Raw genomic sequence first — 16,949 nt, 5'->3', positions numbered from 1 at the left:
GTATATTTTATATATTGTATATTTTAATCTTATCACTCACATCATGTGACATTCTTCATTAGATTTAGTAATGTTTTTAAAATTATTTTAAGTTAACTTTAGATCTTATGACCAGCTGAAGATGACCTCTGTGAAGGTCGAAACCGGTACTGCTTAGTAACAAGATATAATAAAGTATTGATTAGGTGGACAGTACCCATTCTTTGTGATTATAGAAACTACCTCACTCCTCACTTCCCTAGTACGCCTCTTCAGTGATGCCTAAGCCATCTATGACAGCTGATGGCAGAGCTGTTGAGGATCCCACCAGCGGAAGCGCTGACGGACTGAACATACATACATACATACATACATACATACATACATAGTAACTTTCATATAGTGTCCTATGTAATTCGTACTAGTTTCGACCCTGCATACATTGGGTCATCTTCAGTCATTATCTAATTGGAAACATATGTTTACATTCAACTAATGGTAAAGATGTCGAACTACACATTTAAAATTGAAACTAAAATGACACATTAAAACTGTTGTGGTTGGTGTTGAACTTTCAGTTTAAAACCGTAGCAAAGCACGGGTATCTTTGCTAGTAAGTAATAAAAATTTTATTGGTTTTACATTTCACTAATTACTTTTCTGGTTTTTAGATATGCCAAAGTGCCATAAATTTGTCTCACATAAGTTCTTTTACATCCTGGTAAATAATCTACTGGTAATAATAAAATAATAATCATATGGTCTCAGCTACCACATGCAGACATTTTAATTTGATGCCATCCGGCCGTCTGCTCGTCAATTCTGATAATCCGTTTTTCTGTAAGCCTACTAGTTGGCAAAGTAAACCAAGTCTCTCTTGGGTGTCTATGGCTGATTTTTAATCAATTTTGTCAGGTAAACACCAAATGCGTCACCCAATATCTTTTACATGCCAACATCGTACAACATGGAGTGTCAATAGGATTTTTTTATGCCCTTAAAATTGTGACCACCTCTGACGTGTTTGAACATTTGAACATTTACAATTATACAGGACAATAACAAATCTGGTACTATAATCATTAATCATTTCTGATGATGGCAGGTAACAATGTGATTTAAGCTCTACATAAATACAAAATTAATTAAATGTGGTGTGACCAATAAGCGGCTAATTTACATGCTTCCTTGGTAGCGTCAATCACATTCTGGAGAGAGCAAGTAAAAAAATTGGACACAAGTTACAAACAAGAAGATGACTCATTGTCTGTTCTTCACAACATTCACACACAGAGGAGTCAAAAACAAAACCCCACTTTCTCATATTGGTCTTTGTTCTTCCAACTCCTGAACTCAACCTGTTGAGCATCTTCCATGTTGACCAGCTTTCCTCGTGGCCTGGAGGAAGTCTTTCGGAAGGCGTCATCCATCCTGCAAGGTGGCTGGATCTGGAATGCCATGAACTCACTCTGAAGTTCAATGGTGATTCAGTGAGACTTTCAGTTGTATGGAGAAAGCTTTTCTTTGATCTGAGCTGTTGGGTTGCTGGATGGTACCCATACAAAGTATGGGTCATGAGGTTCAGTGCTTTAGATTTCTCCAGTCTGGATGCACACTCACAGCAAATATCTGGAGGTGGGATACCTGCTAGACAATAAACTTTATCAAGTGGTGTAGATCTCAAACATCCCGTAATGAGTCTACAGATTTCATTTAAGGTGACATCCACTTGATTAGCACGACTAGATCTACACCAGACAGGGCAGGTGTATTCTGCTGCTGAATAACAGAGGGCTATTGCTGATGTTCTTAAAAGAAGAGGATGCGTCCCTGAGGTTGAATCTGATAATTTCCAGATAATGTTGTTCCTTGCAAATACCTTCCTTTTGGGCTTCAGACAGTGTGTTCTACATGTTAGTGCTCGGTCAAGAGTTACTCCTAGATATCTGGGAGTGAAGCACTGTTCTAATATTTTACCTTCCCAAATCACTTCAAATTTTTTCGCTGTCTGTCAATTTTTTAGGTGGAAGGCACAGGCTTGTGTTTTTGATGGGTTTGGCTTTAGTTGGTTCTCTTGGTAATAACCACTTGGAATATGCAGAGCATGGTAGAGCTTCTCTTCAGCTAGTTCAAACGTTTCCTCTTGAGCTACCAGAGCGACATCGTCTGCATAAATAAAGCTCTTTGTCCCTTGTGGGCGAGGCTCATCATTGGTGTAAATGTTGGAAAGTATAGGTGCTAGCAGACTCCCTTGTGGAAGGCCATTCTGTAAGTTCCTCCATCTACTCCTCCAGCCTTGGTATTCAACAAAAAACTTTCTGTTCTGTAGAAAGCACTCAATCATTTGGGTGAGTTTATAGTCCTTAGTTATACTGTGCACTTTACGAAGCAGTATATGGTGATTAACTGTATCATAGGCTGATGTCAAGTCACAAAAACTACTCCAGTGACTTTGTTATTTTCATAGCTATCTTCTATATATTGTGTGAGGTGTAGTATTTGGGAAGTGCAACTTTTCCCTGGTTGAAAGCTGGCTTGTTCTAGTATGAGTAATGGGTCTATCACTTCAGATAGTCTGTCCAGAATCATTCTTTCTAAGATTTTGTATAAAGGGCACAACAAAGAGATTGGTCGGTAGTTCTTCGGATCACCTGCGTTCTTGCCAGGTTTGAGTATTGCTATAACTCTTGCTTTTCTCCACCACTGACCCACAGAGGCAGCTAATCTACTGATATGAGGCTGATATATTTCAGCACCTTTACATACCATCGGACTAAGATGAAATCAAATCCTCCAACTGGGGCACAGAAGGCCAGGGCTCTACAATCTGCGCTATCCAGCCTTAATATATTGATGATGGGCCCTGAACAGAGGCTGCTACCCTATGTAGACTGGATAGTTCAAGCCTCCAAAGAAGAAATTACACTGTTGCACTCAAACTATTGTAATTCAAAAAGTATTCAAGATATCGACCTCAAACTTGGAACATGTACTCACTAGGTTGCTTAGCAGTCTGTACGTTGTGATACCTTTCAAAGCAATACCGATTGTGGCCCCATTTAATAGTCTTTCTAAGCACTTTGTAGTACGAATGCCCTGTTTGTGCCATTTGTGTGCACACTGTTTTCAAGTATGCAAGGATTTCTCTTTACGGCTACTCCTGTTTAATGTTAGCCGTTAATCATTAGAAATATCAAATTCACTGTCACTAGGTACCTATTATAACCGGTCTGTACATAATTAATTGCAATTATCGGTTGCCGTCGGCAACTGAATATGCCGCTCCACGTTGATATCCGTTGTGGAGCTCCAGGGAATAGCTCTACTTATCCAACATTATTTTGTTGAATACATGAAAGATTAAAGAAAGAAATTGCAGTGATAATTTATATTCCATGGCTACACCATTTGGAACTCCTAATCTCACCCACAATTTCATCAATAATCAAGGAAATACGAGGTGCATAAAAGCGAGAATTCATGTAGCTCATCAGCTACTGTCAGCTGAGAAACTACAAGAATTCTCAAGGCTCGTCACCAATGTGGCACATCAGACAATGAATCTGCGTATAAATGTTGAAATACTTTGTTATCACATAAGGCACACTGCCATGGGTGCGCCATCTTGTATAATGATTCTCGGCACATAAGAACACCCATGTATTTACGAAGTTTCCATGGCTACAAAGACCGTGCAATTAGAAAATGCATCGGCATTAAAATCTACGTTCCCTCTACTCCATGACATGACTAAAAGTAGTTAAAATTATAATCAGCAGATAGCACTATGGGCTACACACGATAATGTGTGTAAAAATGGAAATCTCCAGGGCCCGTCAACATCTGCTGGCCGCAGTACTACGGAGATCTCCAGGGCCGGTCATCAATGTGTTAACAGGAAACATTGTCCAAAGGAGAACCCTTGAGTAGAAAGATGGTCTTAAGAGAAAGGGGTTACATTTCACAATGTGGTCTTTATCAGAGTTCAGAGATGATCAATGAAGACTTCTAACTTATATTATGAACAAGAAATGAAAAACAGGTTATTGAACTAATTAAAAAAGTTCACTCTATCTATATCAAAACAGAACTCATTTGGTGCAGTAAGTCACACAGACGATCAGATGTGTAACCTCTCTTGAAGAACACACACTGGTTACCAACCTATAAAAATATGGTTGTCCTGACTGATTTAAATGGAGTGAATCTTTGTGATTAGTTCAGGAACTAATTCTTCATTTGCTGTTGTAGTGCAAGTGAAAACTCGACTTTGATAATTTTGTGATCCCTGCTAATGACCACTTCGTGAAATGTAACTACTGTCTCCTAAATATAATCATCTTCCTCAGAGGCAGAAGCTTTCAACACCACCCAAAGGTAAACTTTCTATCATTCTAATGTAGACAAGGTTTTCTATTAGCAGCTAATACTGCACAAGGGAACAGTACGTCATGTGATATCGACAACATTGTACTTTCCTGACCTCAAAGTAAGATGGGCTCCTTGTTAGTGGCCACAAAAAGATAACTGTCCATTTCCTGTGGCTTCCATATCAAATGAACTGTATTATGTGTCACTTTGGTACTGCCATACTTTCAGATCACAAATGTTTCCCCCCATTTAGTAGCTGAAAAACAATAGCAGTTCTTCTAATTCTCACGGTATAAAATACTCACACTGGAATGAGATACAAGTATCTATATGAGTTGAAATTGAAATGCATTCTCTCATAGAAATCTTCTGTTCTACTCACCTCATAAGCTTCTTCCCACTTGCCAAGACTTTGGTACATCTTGATAACTGAATTAAAGTCATCAATTGCAAGAAAATGGTGTTTTGCTTCTGTGAAGCGACCTTCACTCTCAAGTTCTTGACCTAGGTGGAAATGTGTCTTCATCACCAAGTTTGGATGGTATTTCTCCACAATGCGGATCATCTGCCAAATAAAAATATACCATCACAGCTATGGTCTCTCCTCATGTATATGGAACATTTAATCATATTATTAGTCACAATCTCTACATATAGGCTATAAAACTCAACATTTGTATGTGTTTTGCCCATATTGACTTTAGCCACAAGCTCAACAATAGCAAATAATATTAAAAAAACTAAATCAGTAATATTAAAAAACAAAATATATGAGTTCCTATATGGTAGACAGTCCAGAATCCTGGGCTCACGGTCTAGTGGAAGCAATAAGGGGATTAGAAAGGGCGCTCACCAAGACAAAAGTGTGCACTATTCTGGTAAGAAGGAAATAACAGGCTGCACAGGTGCACTGAAACAAATAACATCCCCACAGACAAGGCACATCATTGGAAAAGGCAATGAACCCAATACGGAGGATTGTAACTGTACCGGGCGGTACACCTCCACGCCGCTAATTCAAAAGGTGCGCCAGTTGAAACTCCTCTGCTGGAGGAAACCTGAACCTTATTGACAGTATTAATTTTCTACTTTCTCAGAAGATGTCACTACCTGTAAATTTCGGAGTTTTAGAACTGTGTCATTTTTGATGTGTTTTTGTTTCGCTTGAAGTAAGAAGTGTGAACTTTCTCTTCTAGAGGACACTACTGAAGAACTACAATAGTGCACCCTAGTGCGAAGAAAAAGAACTGTTCTTTGGAGAAATTTTTATTTCAAAAGTTTGTTTCTTGTTAAATTTCCTTCTGTTATTGTTTAAGTTGGCTGTATACCCCTCTCTTTCCCCTTGTTTTGTATGTATCCAATCCCGAATTTCTTTTATTAATTTCTGACCAATCCGAGGTATCTTCCCCCAACTTGAATATGTTGCTGTATCCTACCCAATAAAGCGTTTGTGGGAGGGTGTTTTCATTCCCCTAACGCCTAGAACCTTCCGCAAGAGTATATAAACTGCTGATTTTAGGGTCTCTGCGCCACTTCTGTTCCATCTTTCAGTGTGTAAAGTACATAGCAGGGGGCGGGAAGCGCCTCTTTCTTCGGCAGCGGTCAACAACAAGGTAATGGCCGATTAATTACTTATTTTCTTGCTTGCTCAGCAGTTTAACTCTCGGGGCGGGTCCGAAGCTTTTTCCATTATGTAACCTTCCTTAAAAAGAAACTTGTATCTACTTCATCTTTTGAACTGCATATCGGGATAGAGAGTGCTTAACCCTCTCGAGCTCCCAATCATAATGTTTTGAGGTGAACTTATTTTTCTCAACCTATTCTTCGTTAATATAATGTAAATTGTTCTTTTCTGAAGTCACCTCTGTAGTATGGGATTAGCCCTTGCATTAATGGCCTAGGGCCAAGTAGGTTTTAAAAAACAAAGTGTATTAGGAGTGCAGATCGCCTCCTCTCAAATTGTTATTTTGGAGGTCATGTAATTACCCCTTTTCATTTAATAGACCTCAGTAGGTTGGGTATTTTACCCCTGTGTCTATGTCCAGTGAGGACAACTTGAAGGTGGAGTTTTGTGTGGCCTTTGAGAGGCTTAAAGTTGAGAGCGAGTGGCTCTTTTGAAAATGGAGTGTTGTATGCCTCGTGGAGGCTTTTCAGTGTAATTTGGAGCAAGGGCTCCTAGGCATGAATGGGGTTTTCTGCCCCTCTGTTGAAACTTGTGTTTGGGGTAAAACTGAGCTGATTGCCCAAGCATTGTGAAGTCAGGGCGCGAAGCCCAAAGCCTGTAAATATTGTAACTACCCTTTTGAATTGCTACTTTGTACCTGCCATGCTTGTTATTTCCTTATTTTGAAAAGAAAATATAACCTTGTTAAATTTTAAATTAATTTTGCTTTCGTAGCTGGAGACCTATTCACACCCGCACCTTCTTTCACCTCTACCTACCACGGAAATCTCCGTAACAGTAACTACAGAAAGGACTTGAAAATAGATTTTATGGCCCATTTTGGAGCTGAGCAGATAGCATTTTTATAATATTGGTCAGTGGTGTAAAGGTGTCCATGCTACTTGGAGAGATGATGCATACTTTTACATCCTGTCATCTTTCATTAGGGAAACAGTGGGTTTCAACCCCACTGTCAGCAGCCATAAAGATGGTTTTCCATTGTTTTCCATTTTCACACCAGAAAAATATTGGGGCTGAACCTTAATTAAGGGCATGGTCGCTTCCTTCCCACACTCAGCCCTTTCATAGTCCATCGTCACCGTAAGACCTTATTAAAGTTAAACAATTAATTTATTGAAACCACCTATTCAATACTAGTTAAGTCTTTATGACTATAACAATGTCATTACATTAAGTTTGAGTATGGTACATGTTTCGTCTGGCATTGCAGGCATCATCAGCCATGAATTCTATCTCCAAGTCAGAGCTCTGAGTGGATGCTATATTAGGATTAATCATAGTAAATATTATTTACGTAACAATTGCAATGGAGTGATCAAGCCATCCATGTTTTAAAGTACTAATGTAACGTCCAAATCTTGCTCACATTTAATGGAGATAATATTAACTGTCAACATTCATGAGTTAGTAATGAGAACGGCATGATACATGGGTTTAAACCATCTGTACATTTTTACAACTTATTGGAGATTAACTTGTGCTAGAACTATTCTTAAAAACTATTTTTTACACAATTTACACTAATGTATACAAACTTATGTTACGTTTTGGAACTGAACTGGTCGATCTTGTCTTGAAGTTTCAATGGGATGTCTTAATCATGTCCTGTCGAATGGAGATAATGCTGATACTGATATGGTATTGTAGTCTATTGAAGTCATAGCATTTAAATATTTCTTTTTATATTTGTAGGATATTAAACACGTTCAGCTTATATGGTTTTTTTTTTTTTGGGAAGATCTAAATATTTTGTAGTCAACCTCACTTCTAGAAGAATGAGTATCAGTATTAAAGTGATTAAGTGGACGGCAAGAAATCTGTTAGAGAGTTTGATCAAATTTTGTTAGATAACGGATTATTATATAACCATATAAACTTTTTTATGTTGTTTTGTTGGAGCTTTTTGAAGTTATTCAGTGTGGATTGAAGAGCAGTTCACTGGTTTCTGGATGTAGTGTGTAGCTGGTGGGTGCATTAAAGTATGTGGAATAAAACAAAAAGGTGTGTGAGTGCTATATTAGGATGGTTTATTAGTTAGTAGAATTAATATTCTTGAAACTTACCCTTTAGACGTTACGTTAGACGTAACCGTAAGACCTACCTGTGTCAGAGCGATGTAAAGCAAATTATAAGAAAAAACCCTTGTATATCCAATGAAAAACAGAGTCACTTTGATATATCAGAAGTGATTGGTTTAGATACCAAATTAGGCTCCTATCGAGTAGCTTGCATGGACAATGCACATGTTTTTATGATGTGGGAAGTCCCCTCTTCAAGAATGTGTTATTTTGCAAATTCTTATGATCCAGGAAGTCTTATCATCAAGACATCTTATTGTGCAGAGCTATTATGATCCAGGAGTCATTCATCAGGTAAAATGAAGTAAATCACTCAGTTGGGTGATAAGTCGCTTTTGTTGAGGAGAATGTTGAAACAGACATTCGAACATTTACTAGTGGATTTAGAAGTCAGAAATAAATAATAGTGGAGATGCGAGTTGTTAAGATGTCCGATTCCTTGGCTGAATGGTCAGCGTTGAGGACTTCAGTTCAGAGGGTCCCGGGTTCGATTACCGGTCGGGTCAGGGAATTTAATTGCGTCTGATTAATTCTTCTGGCTCGGAGACTGGGAGTTTGTGTTTGTCCCAACACTTTCCTCTTCATACTCATACAACATACTACACTACCAATCACCACAGAAACACGCAATAGTGATTACATCCCCCCATACCGAGTTGGCATCAGGAAGGGCATCCAACCGTAAAACAGGGCCAAATTCGGATGTGCGACACAGTTCGCAAGCGCGACCCCACAAGTATGTGAGAAGCAGCAGAGAAAGAAGAATGTGAGTTGTTAAGACATTGATATTAAAACTTCATTCAAAAATGGGAAGATTTATTACGAGATAAAGAAGACAAGTAATTTCTTCTTGAGTACCATATTTCGAATATGTTGTGACCAGAAAGAATGTTAATTAACATTTCAGGATATATCACAATCGTGATGACCACGTTAAGAATTGAAGTGTGGAACACTGAACTATGAAAAGTATCAAGCATACTTTCAGAGAAGAGGAACATAGACGTTTCACTGAGCAGTACTAGAGCTAACCTACAATTCTGTATACAATGTAGAGTTCCATAGCGAAGCACGGGTACATCAGCTAGTCATAAATATGATGACATCACTAAGTGTTCTAGAGCATTACAGACAGATGATAGAACATGTGACATAGAGTGAAGTGAAATGAACGAGGACAGTATGTATGTATGTATGTATGTATGTATGTATGTATGTATGTATGTATGTATGTATGTATGTATGTATGTATGTATGTATGTATGTATGTATGTATGTATGTATGTATGTATGTATGTATGTATGTATTGCACCCATAACACTAATGCCCTAATGGCAATGTGAATAATTTTATCTGAATTTCATTTATTTTACATATAAAAATTCAGCCAGCATTGAGTTCGGTGAGAGCATTTCATTTGGAACTTGGCAGAGACTTTCCAGTAGTAATCCTAAGCCAGCAGAAGCTCTTATAGTCAAATATAGCGTTCGCATTTATGTTGTAAAGTGTCCTCCAATTACACTAGCCTGCAAAAAAAACTTTTTTTGTGCGGAAAAAACGAAAATGGGTGGGTTTTATGGAATTCTTAATCCAGAATTCGAGAAAAAAATTAGTTTTGGCGTATCACGTCTGGTTTAGTGGCAATTTTACAAAAATTATTTTGTTCTTACATAAAATTTTTGATACTTAGTATTGATTAAATTTGATGTATTAATATAAATTTCAGCTTGCAAAACGTAATCATATTTTGCATGGTTTGAATACACATAAATGCTGCTTTGTAAGCAAGTAGATGGTGGGTATTATATTTTTAACGTATATTGAAATTCATGAAACTGAAGCATAAAACGCCTATTTAGTTTCGGCTGTACAGTTGCTTTTAAATTAATATAACCGTACCTTGAATAAAAATTACGTGTTTAATCATACATAGTTTTGTTACTTACATTATATGCAGGTTAGATTCATACCTCCATCTTTTCCCGTTTTCCGTGGAATTTCCAGGTTTTTGAAGTTCTTGAATGATCTCTAGAAGGGTCGTCTCGTGCAATCAACCAGCAGTGATCGGCCATCATATTCACATCCGAACGTCCCTGATAGCGTCAAGTCATCACACCATATTATTACCGTCTCGTCACATAGGAAACAGGGAAAGTTTGTATAGCCTTTTTGTTGTCCCAGCAACAATCCAATGATCTTCAAATCACCGCGAATTTGCCACCCATGCTCATGATATGGAAATTTTTCAAGCACCAACTTTAAGGTCTCGTATGTTTCAGACATTTTTGTGGAGTGTGCAAGTGGACAGATGCCAGAACATTTGTATTATGAAGCAAAACAGCCTCTAAACTTATTTTGGAAGAGTCAATAAAAACACGCCAGTTACTAGGATCATACTCTTTCTCTCCCAATTGACGTAGAAGATTTGAAACATCCGTACAAAATACAAGTTCATCTTCTTGAGTATAATACTTTCGGGCTGTTATCTTTGAAAGGAAACTGCTTTATCAGTCCATCATAAACACTGCATAACGGCTGGGGCTTTTAACACGTCTGTTTATTCAAGTGGTCTAAGATGAAAGACAAATGCTGGGGCTGTACCTTAATTAAGGCCACGGCCGCTTCCTTCCCACTCCTTGCCCTTGCCTGTCCCATCGTCGCCATAAGACCTATCTGTGTCGGTGCGACGTAAAGCAAGTAGCAAAAAAAAGATGAAAGACAAACTCTCAACTGTCTTATTTTCAATCCTACATACCTCGCGGTCTATTGCGTATCTGGAGGAGTTTGTTATGAATTTACCAGGAAACCCCCAACTACAAAATGAAAATTTAGACAGCAATAAACCTATAATAAAATGCAAACAGTAACAAATCAAATCACATAATTGTTTTCTAAAAATAGTTGCGCGAGAACATCTCTCAACATTACATCTTACGAATTCACGCAGATACTAAAAAACCGAATTGCATCAAAAATAGACGTGATAGGAAAAAAAATAAGCATCATTTTCGGAATCAGGGCAGCGATTTCCATAAGAATTATATATTTTCTATTTTACCGCAAAATCATGTTGGCTAGTGTTATCGCTACTGGGCTGCCAAAAAACACCCTCCCCTAGCTTTCTCACAGGAAAGGAAATCTCTGGAACAAAGCATCGGTTGAGCTGAAAGACAGAGGAAGACGATGGGGAAACAAAGATAGGATATACCCAACACCCCTTGAAAAGAGTGGTTACGTTCAAAAATCTGAACGTCGAAGAGATGGCCAACCAATAAGAGTGGAGAAAATTATTAGTGTCCTGCCCAGCGGGAAAAGATATTCAGTTCATTTTACCAGGTGTAAGTTTCTTACATGCAAACTCAGTTGCTCCTCACTGCCAGTAATTTATAATAATTTGTCTCAAAATCAAAGCACCTAGTGTCATCTGTTTAATTAAGAATGTCAAAGTGCATCAAAGGAAAGTATCCTACCAAGTCATATTTCGAACCCTGGTAAACTACAGCCAACACTCGATCTTTTGCCATCCAATAGAGCGCTAACCAAGCCGAGAGCACAGTTTAAATGTGTATGAGGTGATTCAGTCACACCTGCCTGGTGTAGTCACATTGATATTAGGAACTCTGGACTCCAAATAATAAATTACATAGGTAGCTGATATAGGATATTTTGCTTCCACCACCAAGCGCAGGAAAATAGTTTTTGCGGGAGAAAACTCACCTACAAGACTAATTCCAAGTAGCCTAACACAGTCAGTCAGTTTGTTCCAGATGTTCAGTTCATGTTACAGTCATCACTTGTTGCAACTTGCTTTAAGTCGCACAGACACAGATAGGTCTTATGGCGACGACGGGACAGGAGATGGCTAGGAGTGGGAAGCAACCGGCCATGGCCTTAATTAAGGTACAGCCCCAACATTTGCCTGGTGTGAAAATGGGAAAACACGGAAAACCATTTTCAGGGCTGCCGCCAGTGGGGTTCGAACCCACTATCTCCCGAATACTGGATACTGGCCGCACCTAAGCGACTGCAGCTATCGAGCTCAGTATCATCACTTGCAGAACTTTGTCTATTGTGAAGCTAATACACATTTGGTAAGACAATCTACGCACTAAATAATTTCTAACTCAGGAACATTTCTATTACTTGCCAAAATACACTGACTGACAGAGCAAATGCAACACCAAGAAGGAGTGGTCAGAACTTTATGCCAATTGCAGAGTAGACTGACGTCACTGAGGTATGCTCATGATGTGAAATGCGCCGCTGTGCTGCGCACGTAGTGAACGATAAATGGGACACGGCGTTGGCGAATGGCCCACTTTGTACCGTGATTTCTCAGCCGACAGTCATTGTAAAACGTGTTGTCGTGTGCCACAGGACACGTGTATAGCTAAGAATGCCAGGCCGCCGTCAACGGAGGCATTTCCACCAGACAGACGACTTTACGAGGGGTATGGTGATCGGGCTCAGAAGGGCAGGTTGGTCGCTTCGTCAAATCGCAGCCGATACCCATAGGGATGTGTCCACGGTGCAGCGCCTGTGGCGAAGATGGTTGGCGCAGGGACATGTGGCACGTGCGAGGGGTCCAGGCGCAGCCCGAGTGACGTCAGCACGCGATGATCGGCGCATCCGCCGCCAAGCGGTGGCAGCCCCGCACGCCACGTCAACCGCCATTCTTCAGCATGTGCAAGACGCCCTGGCTGTTCCAATATCGATCAGAACAATTTCCCGTCGATTGGTTGAAGGAGGCCTGCACTCCCGGCTTCCGCTCAGAAGACTACCATTGACTCCACAGCATAGACGTGCACGCCTGGCATGGTGCCGGGCTAGAGCGACTTGGATGAGGGAATGGCAGAACGTCGTGTTCTCCGATGAGTCACGCTTCTGTTCTGTCAGTGATAGTCACCGCAGACGAGTGTGGCGTCGGCGGGGAGAAAGGTCAAATCCGGCAGTAACTGTGGAGCGCCCTACCGCTAGACAACGCGGCATCATGGTTTGGGGCGCTATTGCGTATGATTCCACGTCACCTCTAGTGCGTATTCAAGGCACGTTAAATGCCCACCGCTACATGCAGCATGTGCTGCGGCCGGTGGCACTCCCGTACCTTCAGGGGCTGCCCAATGCTCTGTTTCAGCAGGATAATGCCCGCCCACACACTGCTCGCATCTCCCAACAGGCTCTACGAGGTGTACAGATGCTTCCGTGGCCAGCGTACTCTCCGGATCTCTCACCAATCGAACACGTGTGGGATCTCATTGGACGCCGTTTGCAAACTCTGCTCCAGCCTCGTACGGACGACCAACTGTGGCAAATGGTTGACAGAGAATGGAGAACCATCCCTCAGGACACCATCCGCACTCTTATTGACTCTGTACCTCGACGTGTTTCTGCGTGCATCGCCGCTCGCGGTGGTCCTACATCCTACTGAGTCGATGCCGTGCGCATTGTGTAACCTGCATATCGGTTTGAAATAAACATCAATTATTCGTCCGTGCCGTCTCTGTTTTTTCCCCAACTTTCATCCCTTTCGAACCACTCTTCCTTGGTGTTGCATTGTCACTGTCAGTCAGTGTATAAATTGTGGGATTTTTGAACAGAACTTGTTATGTTGGTGATAAGATGAAACTGAATCTCAAATTTTAGAATGCAGAAACTGCTAGCAGTTATTTACTTCAGTAACACTGAAGAGGGAATAAATGTAACAGTTCTCTCAGTATGTAACAAATTCAGGAGCCATGTCATATTGGAGACGGTCTTCTTGGGAAATTAGCTACCTGAACTAAAAAGGGTGGTCGCCAACATGTTAGTAGAACAAGAGCCTTGTCGTCAAGGTCGCCTAGACATTCTTTTGGCCCAGTCTAAGACAATGACCAGCGTGAATATAAAAACAAACAATTTCACACTGGCCTTGAACAACAGGAGCAGTGCAGGGAGACTGCCTGACGTAATTTGGAATTACCAGTTGTCCAAGTAATGTGTCCTAGTGCCTGATCGTATTTTGTTTATCCTCACAGAGACAGGCACGCAGTCTAATGTAGAAATCAGATATAATTAGTTTTCAGAAAAGTATACATCAAGAGCCTTCCCATGTGTTGCATGTAATTAGCAATATGAAAAAATCAAGCAAGCAATCAATCAATCAATCAATCAATCAATCAATCAATCAATCAATCAATCAATCAATCAATCAATCAATCAATCAATCAATCACTACTGATCTGCATTTAGGGCAGTCGCCCAGGTGGCAGGTTCCCTATCTGTTGTTTTCTTGGCCTTTTCTTAAATGATTGTACAGAAATTGGAAAGTTATTGAACATCTCCCTTGTTAAGTTATTCCAATCCCTAACTACCCTTCCTATAAATGAATATTTGCCCCAATTTGTCCTCTTGAATTCCAATTTCATCTTCATATTGTGATCTTTCCTACTTTTAAAGATACCACTCAAACTTATTCGCCTACTGATGTCATTGCACGCCATTTCTCCACTGACAGCTCGGAACATACCCCTTATTAAAATTTTTACAATTAATTTATTCATTTATTCAATACTTTGAAGTCTTTACGACTATGATACAATCATTATATTAAAGTTCAAGCATATAATGGTACATGTTACACCTGTCATTGCAGGCATCCTCAGCCCTAAATTCTACAATCTAGGTCAGAGCTCTGAAGTGGATGTTAAATTACAATTATTCTTAAAAACTAATAGTTTACAATGATATACATTGATGTACAAGAACACTGTGGTCACATTTGTAATGAATTGGTTGAACATGTTTCAAAGTTCTAACATGATGTCTTATTTATGTTCACATCAAATGGACATAAAATAAATAAAAATATATTAACACTCATAATGTTAATAATTGAAGTCAAAAGGAAATCACAATATTTACACAGATTTTTTCAGTATATACAGGAGAACAATATTTTCAGCTTAAAATGATTTATGGGTTGGTAAAATCTTCTATGGAATAAAATCTTTTCTTAATGAACGAGAGTCTATCTATATATATAAAATAGCTTCTCCTGACTGACTGATTGACTGACTGACTGACTGATTCATCATCGCCAAGCCAAAACTACTGGACATAAAGAAATGAAATTTTGCTGATACATTCATATTAACATGTAGGTGCTTGCTAAGGGAGGATTTTTTGATATTCCGTCACTAAGGGGGTGAAAAGGGGGGTGAATTTTTAAAATGAGGATATCTATATCTCAAAAACTTAAAAGTTCACATACATACATACATACATACATACATACATACATACATTATCATTATAGACTGTTATGCCTTTCAGCGTTCAGTCTGCAAGCCTTTGAGAATTTACTAAACGTCGCCACAATCCTCGATTTTCAACTAGTGTTGTGGCCTCATGTAGTTCTATACCTCTTATCTTCAAATCGTTAGAAACCGAGTCTAACCATCGTCGTCTTGGTCCCCCTCTACTTCTCTTACCCTCCATAACAGAGTCCATTATTCTCCTAAGTAACCTATCCTCCTCCATTCGCCTCACATGACCCCACCACCGAAGCCGGTTTATGCGTACAGCTTCATCCATCGAGTTCAGACGTAAAAAATTGGTATTTGGAATCCCCTTTTAAAATAAAGAAACACGTATTATATTGTTTTCGGAAAATCCCACTGGGGGGGGGGGGGTGAAAAAGGAGGAAGAGATGTTGAGCAGCTTTCATGAGGAGATTTATATCTCAAAAACTGAAGATGTTACAGGCACGAACATTGAAATTTGGAATCTCCTTTGAAAATAATGAAACACGTATTTTTGTGTTTTTGGATAATCCGATGAATGGGGGGTGAACAGGAGTGACAAACGGGGTGAATTTTTAAAAAGACTATATCTGCAAATTATCTCAGACACGTAACATATTACAGATTTGAAAACCGGTATTTGGAATTTCCTGTAAAGTAAAGAAACATAAATATTTTTTTCAGAAAATCCACTAAGGGGGAACTGAAAAACTGGGTGAATTTATAAAATTAGTGTACTTATAGTATATCTCAAAATCTTAACATGTTGCAGATGTGAAAATTGGTATTTTGAATCTCCTTCAAAAATAAGGAAACACGTATTCTTTGGTTTTAGGGAAAAACCGTTAACGGAGGGGGGGGGGGGTTAAGAAATGAAAAATTAATTGAATTATTTGTATGAAAATATATATATATATACACACAAAAATCTACGGATGTTAAAGACGTGAAAACTGGTATTTGGAATCTTGTTTAAAAATAAAGAAACATGCATTTGGTGGGGGAATCAACTTGGTGGGAGGGGGGGGAGAGACGGAGATTTTTATGAGGATACATATATCTCAAAAACTGAAGATGTTACAGTCATGATAATTGGTATTTGGAAGTTCTTTTAAAGAAACGGGTACTGTTTTTGGAAAATTCACTTGAGTGGGGAGTGTGAAAGGAAGTAAACAAATTGTATTCTTTCTCTGGAGAAACTTATATCTGAAAACTGCAGGTTACAGACTTGGGAACTGGTATTTGGAATCTCCTTTACAAATAAAGAAACACACATTTTTTTGGGTGGGCGGAAACCAACTTAACGGGCAGGGATGGAGTGAAAAGGAGTTGAATTCTTTTCATGAGAATACTTATATCTCAAAAACTGAAGATGTTACAGCCATGAAAATTTGTGTTTGGAATTTTCTTCCAAAGTAAAGAAACACGTAATCTTTTGCCTTTGGAAAATCAACTTAGGGGGGGGGGGGGGTTAATTAATTTTTTTTTTTTTTATTTTTTTTTTGCTATTGGCTTTACGTCACACCAACACAGAAGATATGTCTTATGGCAACGAT

At 39.2% G+C, this 16,949-nt stretch overlaps 1 protein-coding gene across 1 annotated transcript in view; it reads right to left on the bottom strand.

The window, feature by feature from the left end:
- The window catches only part of Oseg2 (intraflagellar transport protein Oseg2), an 892,258-nt gene that overhangs the window by 358,325 nt on the left and 516,984 nt on the right, over positions 1–16,949 (bottom strand). The window contains exon 19 of the mRNA XM_067142201.2: positions 4,733–4,915. Within this exon, the coding sequence (XP_066998302.2) occupies positions 4,733–4,915 (183 nt within the window). The remainder of the gene's footprint in view (positions 1–4,732; positions 4,916–16,949) is intronic.

This window comes from Anabrus simplex, chromosome 2, assembly GCF_040414725.1.
Source record: "Anabrus simplex isolate iqAnaSimp1 chromosome 2, ASM4041472v1, whole genome shotgun sequence".
Classification (NCBI taxonomy): Eukaryota; Metazoa; Arthropoda; class Insecta; order Orthoptera; family Tettigoniidae; genus Anabrus; species Anabrus simplex.
Note: the sequence above shows the minus strand (reverse complement) of the source record. Positions and strands in the feature narration are given on the sequence as shown.